This window comes from Lycium barbarum, chromosome 2 (genome assembly GCF_019175385.1).
Source record: "Lycium barbarum isolate Lr01 chromosome 2, ASM1917538v2, whole genome shotgun sequence".
NCBI classification, from domain to species: domain Eukaryota; kingdom Viridiplantae; phylum Streptophyta; class Magnoliopsida; order Solanales; family Solanaceae; genus Lycium; species Lycium barbarum.
The window spans coordinates 20,370,157-20,380,603 of record NC_083338.1 but is presented as its reverse complement, the minus strand read 5'-3'; the positions used below and the strand labels follow the sequence as shown (position 1 = coordinate 20,380,603).

Here is a 10,447-nt window from a genome sequence, read left to right as displayed (position 1 = left end):
ATACTGGCTATGAATACAATGTGCCTTAAATAGCAAGGTAAAAGGTGGTTACCCGGTGAAATTAACGCTTATAATATGCATGATTTATGGAATTATGGTAAAAGATAATTGCAAAGAATATGAATAAAGCAAGCACATATACTTTAAAAAAAAAATAGAAAAGGATGTAAAAACGAGACATGCAGTTACACATGGACGATTATTCCAACTTTTCTCATGCTTAAAGAATAGATTCCTACAAATTCTTTAAGGAACTCTCTCTTTCCCATGTAGAAAACAAATGTTAATTGGGGCATAAGTTTTCAAAATATTCTTAAAGAAGGATTAAGAAATATAGAAATTCATTAATGGTCAATATCATAAAGACATTGCTTTGTGCTCATTATTCTATTTGCTGGATGTATACTTTTTTCCTTTTTTGCGCGGATTGCCCTTCATTTGGTGTGGTTTTTAATTTTTTGCCTTTAAATTGGTGGTCTTTATGTTTTGTCCCTCAAATTGGTGGTCCATAACTTTTGTCCTCTGCCTTATGACTCAAATTCTGCCTTGCAAAGGCAGAGGGTAAAAATGAAAGACCACCAATTTGAGGGGCAAAAATTAATGACCACCCCCAGCGAAGGGCAATCCTGCAAATTGCCCGGATGTATAAACTTTTCTCTTATTTTTCACTTGGAATTGAGCCTCCACTTCTGTAGTTTTACTGATTGTGCGTTCCCTCTATTAAATTAACTTTTTATAATCAAGAAATCTCTGAAGGTAATAATCACAGGTTTGAAATTCAAGCTGATAATGGGATTATACTAGGATTTATCTGCAATGACATTTGAATTCATAACAAGTACTTCTTCAGACATCACGCGTTGTGCTTTTACCACTAGAATGAAGCCTTGGGGGATATATTATGTTCCAGATGTCAAACTATGAACTCATTCCTCAAATAGGGATTTCCTAAAACTTCTGCCCCAAACTTGGTTTCTTGCTTAGGAATTCTTCTAACTTCTTTTTCTTGTACAAGCAAACAATACTTGGCAAAGGTTTATAAATAAAGAAAGGCATGTAACTATGTATAAGGAATATTTAATTTTAAGTAAACAGAGAAAGAATCTCAATAAAGTTGTGTCTATATATAAATCTACAAACTTCTACTCTTTCTGAAATCAACAATAAAGAAATCCTTAAAAGGAAATATTACAAAATCCGCAAAAGAAGAAAAAGGAACATGGAAAATGGATACAAAGATAGCTGCAGCCGCTGTAGCGATTCAAGAATATATGAAGATTTTGTGCCATCATCAGAAGTGGTTCATGGAAAAGACTATGACACTCTTCTCCTTAATCTTCCAGGTGCAATAACATTTTTTTGTCATCGATATTGTTTGGTCGAAAAATTTCGCTGCTTAATATATAAATAAGAATTTTCTAAAAAAGAATATGTATATATACAATGGTTGAACAACATGCAATTAATGCAACATATACATTAATTTGGTACAAGAATTAAAGTCTTAGAACCCCATAGTCTTAGACGTGTTGGCGTTCGGACATAAAAAATGTGATAATTGAAATTTAAAAAAAAGTTGAAAAGAAGTATGAAAGTTGAAATTGTGTTTAGACATGCATTTAACTTAAAGAAAATAAAAATTTCGTGAGTGAATTTCACTTGAAAAACTTAGTCAAAATCACCTTTTCAAACTTGAACCCATCTTCAAAACTTTTTATTTATTTATTTATTTATTTTAAAGAAAATCAGTCCAATAATATAACCAAACGCTATTTTAAATAAACAAACGGCTATCCTACCTACAGGCTACAAGTCCTATTGTAAAAATAAAACACGCGCGCACAAAATGGTGGCTGCAATTTTGGACTAAAATAACAATTTTACTATACTGTCTATATGAGAGGAGATATTTTCAGAAAGAAAAAAGGAGGGCACGTACATTCCAAAATTCAAACTTCAGTATTCACAGAATGATGACAAAATTCTCCCAAAAATCAAGTGTAATCGGATCAAAATGTGACGTCTTACACTATCTTTTTTCATGCCTTACCGAGAGTCATGTATCATTATCAACAGGGTAGTTGTTACAATCATGTTTTCAACCTTAAGGAATATGTTCTATCTTCAGGGAGATATTGTTTTCAATGACCCCCGTATTGTTAAAGGCTCGTTTAAAGCGCGTAAGCTTTGAAGCTCAGTTGTGCGCTTTAATATAGGCATCAAGGTGCTGAGGCATGTGTACCTTTGCTGATCATTTCCATCTTTAAGGACACAAATATGTGTGCAAAATTGATAATCCGAATTGAAAATTTATCGGTGTCAGCTTATCTGATTAACGGTTTGAAAATGATTTTGTGTTTTTAATATTGGCCTTATCAATTCGGTTAACGGTTCGTTAAGTTTCCTTAACGGTTAAACCAATAACCCTATAAACTTGTGTTAAAATTTATCTATTCACCCCTGATTATATAAAAGTGGCTTCAGAATGACTTTCAAAGAAGAAAAGGAAATTAAGAGGGAAGGAAGTACGTCTCTGATGTCGAGACCATTATATCGTATTGCGTGCCTGAGATTTCCTAGCCTACTATCATAGAAATGGATGTCATTTTAAGTCACTGTTGCCTTTTTAATAATATTTGACCTTGACACTCTAAAAGTTTTTTATTGACGAAAGTGCATATTATTAAATGGAAACAAGAAGGGAAGGAAAAAATACATGGAGGAGCAGGTTGGTTGTTGGCTCACGGAAGACATTTTTTTTATCCGCTAAATCGAACCGAACCATTATATATAGACCACTAGCCAATAAAGGTAACGAATTTCTTATTGATTTAGTTATTGATTAAGAATATTTATAAATATTAATAAATCGTACCGAAAACATATAAAATCAAATCGAATCGACCGATAAGCAGGGCTAGGCAAAACAGCACATATATAGCTTAATTATTTTTCCATTCTTTTGTCCATGTTTGTCTTTATAGTAACATTATCTTGCATTGCATTTCTATTAATTTTTTCATTAGCGCTTTTCTTTGCTAAAGTCCCTTTGATTTCGTTTTGCCCTTTAACACTCCAATAGGCCTTGGCGCTTTTTTGCTCTTTGTAGTAATTATTAGTTCGGAGACTTACGGGTCATCTCCTTGCGGAAGCGGATCGTTTGCAGCAACCACGACTCAAATTACTGATCATTGAAAACCCTCACGAATGAATAGAAACCTTAGTTCCACAGCCTAAATATCCTATTTAGTTATGCAAAAAATTCTACTAATCCTAGCCGTCCTCTAGACGATTTAGAGTACGTCTTCCAATGCCCATAATGATGTCTATATGACCGTATTAGGACTTGTTAGTTTAACTAATGGGCCTCTTATTTAGCTAGCACCCCTTATGGGTGTATAAGGCCCAAAACATATTTTTTACTTACACGCTTTTCGCTTTTGACCAGTCGGAATTACCAAATAATGAATACATTTGAATTCTATAGGTTTCAAGAAAGAAGAGGTGAAGGTTCAACTGTGCAAGAGTACAGGAATTCTGAAGATTAGTGGACAAAGACCAGTCAATAAATTCTTGAGCTTTCAGAAGGAAATTCCAGTTTCAACAAATTGTGACAAAAGTAAAATTAGTGCAGCACTTGTAAATGGAATTCTTTATATTAAACATCCAAAACATATAATAAGGAGTTCATCAGAAAAAAAAGATAAGGAATTGCCACCCTCAACTAGTGAACCAGAGCAGGATCACAAAACACAAGAAATGAACACTTCAAGAAATGAAATTAATGAGGAGGAGAATGCTGAGAATATCCCTGCTAAAGAAGAAGCCAAAGAAGAACCAAAGACCAGAAAAAAAACACAAGTTAAACCACACGATCAATCGGTAAAAGATAACACAATGCGAACTACTAGTGATTTATTTGAAAAGCTAAAGGGGTCAAGGCAAGTCATAAACATATCCTTGGCTGCTCTGGTGGTTCTTGGTATCGGCCGCTATGTTATCAATGTGATGAGCTCTCCCAAGAAAGCTCAAGAATGAGACTAGCTAGCTTGTCTTCTTGCAATACAAATTTGAAAGTTGGGAAATGTGCATTTCCTCTGCTGTGATTGTAAATAAAAGTTATAAAAGGTTTATTCTAAAATGTAATCAATGAATTTGTTATTTATCAAAACAAAGATTAGCATTTGAGTAAAGCTGGCATTAGTGCTAATGTGGTGAGATGGTTTATGTCACGTCACATGTGTACTCGCAGTAGTATTTAACCGTAAATAATAGTTAGAAGACTTACGAGGTTTTCCTTGTGAAAGAAAATCTACAATAACCATGGACTAGAGTCACTAATAGTCAGACAAATTTCTTGTGTCCAGAGCCTAGATAGAATGTTTTATGTTCGCAAACCATAGCTGTCTTATTATGGTGGAAAACCTTATCTTTTCCAATATCCACAATAGTGTATTTATAGGTTATGGGCAGGATTTAGAAAGAGGATAAGCACATAAGCTAATTAACTCCCCTTATTGATACGATATCGGATGGCTCAAGTGCTCAACCTTCTCCAATGCCTTGTACTAGAAGCCAAGCCAAAAACTTTAAGGCCTTACAAGCCAAGTTCGTAGAGAATGAAGCTATGGAAGCCCTTGAAGACAACCATTGGAGAGCCTTCAAGCCATGGAAGATAGAATGGAGGAAGAGTTCAACAGTCCAAGGTCTAATACTTGCCTCTTAAAGAAGCTCAAACGTTTGATATGTGGCTACAATTGCAAGCTTGGATAGTTAAATGCCAAATATGGCTATTAGTTAAATAATTGTGGTTAGGCATGTAAAGGCCAAACTATATAAGCTTGCCTTAGCCTATTTTCATTCCTTACATGTTGATTGATGAAGAAACTCTTATGAGAGTAGTTATTCTTCAATTGAGTTTGGGTTAAGCCAGAATTAGCTAGTGTTAGGTAGTGGGAGGATTCCTTTAACTATTTACCTTGGTCACCTCTAGGATAAGATTTTCCATGCATGAGTTTAAGTTCCCTTCTCCCTTGGATTGAATCATATCTTTTTTGTTGATTGATAGGTGTTGGTAACCAATCCAATGTTGATCATATCAATTAGTGGATTTGATCCTTTCTTTCCTGCATTCTCCTCTCCTATTATTCTATCTCATCTATTGATTTCTCCGATCTTTATTTTCTGCATATTTGTTGTTGTTTTCATACTTTCCTAGTTAGGATCGTATCATTTGGTAGTCGAGCCTAGGATAAAGGATTGTTTTATACAATTCTTAATCCTTGGTTCTTTTTATTTTGATTACAAAAATCTAGAAAAAAAATCGAAAATTAAAAAAAAACACGTGTTGTGATTTGAGAGAAATTATTGTTATATTTGAGTTCCTTGAGGTCCAATCTATCAAATATCAAAGTTTCAAGTTGTTTGGAGTTGAATTGGGGGTTTCACCATTATTAGACTTGCAGTTTTTGAAGAACAAGCAAGTGGGTATTTGAGATTTGGTAATCAATTGATTTTAATTTAGAGTGGGCATTGTTCTCTAAGTTGAGATGATACAATAACGGATATGGGAAAATAAGGAATTTGACAAGAAAGTAAAGATAAATAGGATGACATAGTAAGAGACACTAATCGGTAACCAAAGTCTATAATAACTAAGGCCTCCAATTAGCATACAAACAAGCAGCAATCCTCTTAGGATAACCTCAAGGGAATCTAAGTTTCCAGGTAACCAATCCTCTCAACAAACACACAATCAATGGCTTTAACATGCTCACAACTCTCAAAGAGTATAAAATCATCAATATTCATAAAAGTCTAAATCTAGGGAAATGTTTAAGTCTACTACTTATACTAGGGAAATAAGGAAGACAAGCTAGTTATTACAATTATACCCTTAATAAAGTAAGGGCCTTGTTTGGTTGGTCTTCCTTGGAAATGAAACTTGAAAAGGCTTGTATTTAAGTATTAGCCTCTTTTCATGAATAGCCATCTTCGTCACTCTTCCCCATTCCGTCCTCCTATGCAATCTTCCACACTTGGGATCATCGGTATGACGCGCTAATGCATGCTCACAAGCGCCTATCTTCATGTACAACCCTTGTGATGTATGGAGCCCCTTGACTTAACTCCACATAAACGACCTAGGGGTTACTAGGGTTGCATCAGTTGAGGGGAAGCTAGATCTGAAAATTGGGATGAATTTGAGTTGAAATTGAAGCACTTACAAATTTGGGTGTGCTAAGCGTTCTTGAAGACCTTCGTAAGTTCATAAGGAAGAAGGTGCAAAAGTAGAGTTTGATCCAAAAATCCAAGTGAAAATTTGAGAAAAAGTGTTTTTTAGTGCAAAAGAGGAAAATCAGAGTGGGCCACGTGGCCACCCACGTAGCTGGCCTTACCCACGCATCCAAGGAGAAAAAGAATTTAGGTTTTGGAATCACCCACATGAGCTATGTGGCCCACATAGCTTACCCACGTAACTCACCCACGTAGTTGTCCTCACCCACACAGCCACCCACGTAGCTGAACGTGAGGGATATTTTGCCACATGTTTTGGACAACTTTAACTTCTTTTCTTTGATATTCCAAATTAATTGACACTAGTAACTATTGTTACTTGGTTTTTAGTTAGTTTTTGTGTCCGTATTTTTATTTCGTGCCAATTCTTATCATGTTTTTCTCGTTTTATTTCGTTGATACTTCTTTGTCTCTTCTTTCGTCCTTTACTAGTTCGTTTTTCAATGTCTCATAAACTTGATTCTGAACCGATACATGGTAATATCTTAGAACTTATTCAAGTCGGTGGTTCACGAGTTAAGGGATACTCTTAGAGTGGTAAAGGCAAGAAGGTAAGCACATTTGAGTGGTGCTAGCCAAGCACAAACGAGTGCAAACACGAGTGATTGTTGAGGAGCTTTTATTACTAACCTTGTTTGCTTGTTTTGTAGGTACATGAACAAGACACGTAAGGAATCATGTCATCCATAGCTTTGGATCCTTGTGATGATGACATGGAAGGCTATGCCTTTAGCGACGGAGGATATGACCATGATGATGATAGAGATTATGGAGTCAATGATGGTCAATATGATCATGAACAATATGGTAGTGATAACTACTACTCCGAAAGTGAATATGAAGCCAATGGTGCTCATGGAACTTATGATGAAGATGAAGGAGTAGAAGAACCTTGTGATTACATTTGTAATGAAGATAAAGGTTCTCACTACAAAGAATAGATATGGAGGCGACTTGAGGAATAATTCTTTCTCGCACATACCTTATGAATTATTTGATGAAGATCCTCATGAAATAGGAAGTTGTGATGAATATGAATCTTGTGATTTTGCACTTTGTGATGAATATGTCCATGAATATAGTGGGTTTGATGTTAATTTTGAAGAGTCATATGGTGGATATTCATGTGCATTGTTGCGTGATACTTTCTATCCTAAACGAGATGGTATAAATGTGTGTGTGTTGGAGTAAGTCGGAGTCGTCCTAGAAGAGAAAGAGAATATGCATTTCTTACTTCAAGAACTATAATGTATCATGTTTCTTATCCTAATACAAATGTGTCATGTTCTTAATATGGATATGATGTTGAGAGTAGGAGGGGAGCACTGATAGGCAATGGAAGTAGAGGATATTTAATGTTTTGAAGGAATAGTAAACCGAAAAAGCAAACTCTTGAAACAAAAGTTAGTTTCTTTGGTTGTACTGGATGCTTTCTTGTGCTTAATGATGGTAGTTATGCTAACTGCATTACACCTCAAGTGGTTGAATGGTTGAGGATACCTTGTGTGAAGAGACAAAACCCTCATTTGGTTGTACTGAACGCCTTTTTACTATGAATTTTGGTTGTTTTCAAGTAAGTCTGGGTTATTTTAATGTGTTTTTGTTGTGTTTTAGGAAGACGATGGCCCAAAAGCAAAAACAAAGAAAAAAAAGGAAAAATTGCCCAGAAATGAAGATTCGACGGTTCGTTGATCAATCGACGGGCCGTCATTTGAAGCGTTGATAAGTTCAATTTTTCAGTGATGGCCTAAGTTGAAGAGGACAATGGACGGAGCCATCGACGAAGCGTCGACCTGATCGACGTTTCGTCATTTGTATCGTCAAAAAGAATTGTCTACCAGAAGAGAGAAAGACGAAAGAATCAATGGAAGGTCGAATTGGTCGACGACACTGTCGAATGGACCATAGAACTGAAGAACCAAAAGACGAAGGCATCGACGGACCGTCGAACTGATCGACGGGCCGTCGAACTGATCGACGGGCCGTCGATCATTCTACCAGGGGCAGTTTTGCCAATTGCTGATGTGCGTTTTTGGAGCCTATTTACAGAACATTTTAGGATTTTGTACACATCAGATTTTTCTCCAACATCTAACACTTTTTCCATTGGTGGGTGAGCATTGAATACTCCACTTTTGGAGCTTAGTGAAGACAAAAAGATTCCATTCTCACCATTTTTATTACACTTTGTAAGCTTTATATCTCTATTATTGCTTACTACTTTTGAGACCAATATGTGTGAGTAGTTTCTTTAATCAAAGTCATGGACCCAAACGATCGGTGTTATGTAATGGGTGTCTAACATAATATATATATATATATATATATATATATATATATATATAATGGGTTGTTATGTGTTTTATTATTTATCATATTCATTGTTAGTTAGTGGTTGCAAACATGCACAAACCCTAGTTTTTTTTTTTTGGAAAGACGAACTAAGGTTTGAGTTGAAATAATATAACAAGGACTCGGGGCGCTAGCCCTCGTTTAATGAACTTACTTAGGGATAAGATGAGTTCTACTTGGCATATTTAATCGGTTTTACTTGCAACTTTTCTAAATTTGGAAAAATCATGAAAACAAATACTTTCTAACTATTGGAAAATATTAGGAAGTGCATTAGAGATTAAGTGCATACAAAATCTCGACCCATTTGAAATATATCATATTGATACCCATAGCATAACATCTAATCACAACGGGGATACAACTTTGGTTCTTTTAATCCAAACAAATTCCAAATACCTCAAAGTAGCGAATACAAATCAGAACCCTTTTTCTGTACTAGTCGGAATAGAACTAAAGTCTTTAGAGATTAGTAACATATATAATTAGTACTTATTTCACACTTTATTCCCGGTGGGATTCGACCCCAACCTAGTTGGGTTACTATATTTGACACCGACCGCCTTACGCCATAATTTAGGTGTAATTTGAGTGTATCAACCGACGTAATTTAAATGAAAGGCTTGACAAAGGGAGGGAGGTGTGGTGGGATAAGAAAAACACTTTTTTATATTCGAAATTCAGGACTCACTTTTTCAAGTTTGCCACAATGGCGATTTGCATTTGCTAACGTTTTCAAACTTTTACGACACAAACTATTTCCGCTAAAACTCACTGCTTTAAAGCACAATGCTTCAATTCATATAGATTATTTCAAAAAAAAAAAAAAACTATAGTACAATAACTTTAGAAAAAAGAAGAAGCTGAGGGTATTAGTTTTCTGAAGTTTGCCTATACTGCCATACTGGCTACGAATACAATGTGCCTTAAATAGCAAGGTAAAAGGTGGTTACCCGGTGAAATTAACGCTTATAATATGCATGATTTATGGAATTACGGTAAAAGATAATTGCGAAGAATATGAATAAAGCAAGCATATATACTTTAAAAAAATAATAGAAAAGGATGTAAAAACGAGACATGCAGTTACACATGGAAGATTATTCCAACTTTTCTCATGCTTAAAGAATAGATTCCTACAAATTCTTTAAGGAACTCTCTCTTTCCCATGTAGAAAACAAATGTTAATTGGGGCATAAGTTTTCAAAATATTCTTAAAGAAGGATTAAGAAATATAGAAATTTATTAATGGTAAATATCATAAAGACATGGCTTTGTGCTCATTATTCTATTTGCTGGATGTATACTTTTTTTTTTTTGCACGGATTGCCGTTCATTTGGGGTGGTCTTTAATTTTTTGCCTTTAAATTGGTGGTTTTTAAGTTTTGTCTCAAATTGGTGGTCCATAACTTTTGCCCTCTGCCTTAAGACCCAAATTCTGCCTTGCAAAGGCAGAGGGTAAAAATGAAAGACCATCAATTTGAGGGGCAAAAATTGAAGACCACCCCCAGCGAAGGGCAATCCTGCAAATTGCCCGGACGTATAAACCTTTCTCTTATTTCTCACTTGGAATTGAGCCTCCACTTCTGTAGTTTTACTGATTGTGCGTTCCCTCTATTAAATTAACTTTTTATAATCAAGAAATCTCTGAAGGTAATAATCACAGGTTTGAAATTCAAGCTGATAATGGGATTATACTAGGATTTATCTGCAATGACATTTGAATTCATAACAAGTACTTCTTCAGACATCACGCGTTGTGCTTTTACCACTAGAATGAAGCCTTGGGGGATATATT

At 35.2% G+C, this 10,447-nt stretch overlaps 1 protein-coding gene across 1 annotated transcript; it reads left to right on the top strand.

Annotated features, from left to right (window-relative positions):
* Positions 1–1,159: 1,159 nt before the first annotated feature.
* On the top strand, positions 1,160–4,211 carry LOC132629389 (inactive protein RESTRICTED TEV MOVEMENT 2-like). The gene is made up of 2 exons (XM_060345052.1): positions 1,160–1,343; positions 3,488–4,211. The coding sequence occupies exons 1-2, from the start codon at positions 1,220–1,222 to the stop codon at positions 4,036–4,038; spliced, it is 675 nt and encodes a 224-aa protein (XP_060201035.1). The 5' UTR covers positions 1,160–1,219; the 3' UTR covers positions 4,039–4,211.
* The last annotated feature ends 6,236 nt before the right edge of the window (positions 4,212–10,447 follow it).

Bases quoted from the DNA above. Each gene is read 5' to 3' on its own strand.
- LOC132629389 (XM_060345052.1), top strand. From the start codon at position 1,220: ATGGAAAATGGATACAAAGATAGCTGCAGCCGCTGTAGCGATTCAAGA. The intron at 1,344-3,487 runs GTGCAATAACAT...TGAATTCTATAG, and splicing joins TCTTCTCCTTAATCTTCCAG to GTTTCAAGAAAGAAGAGGTG.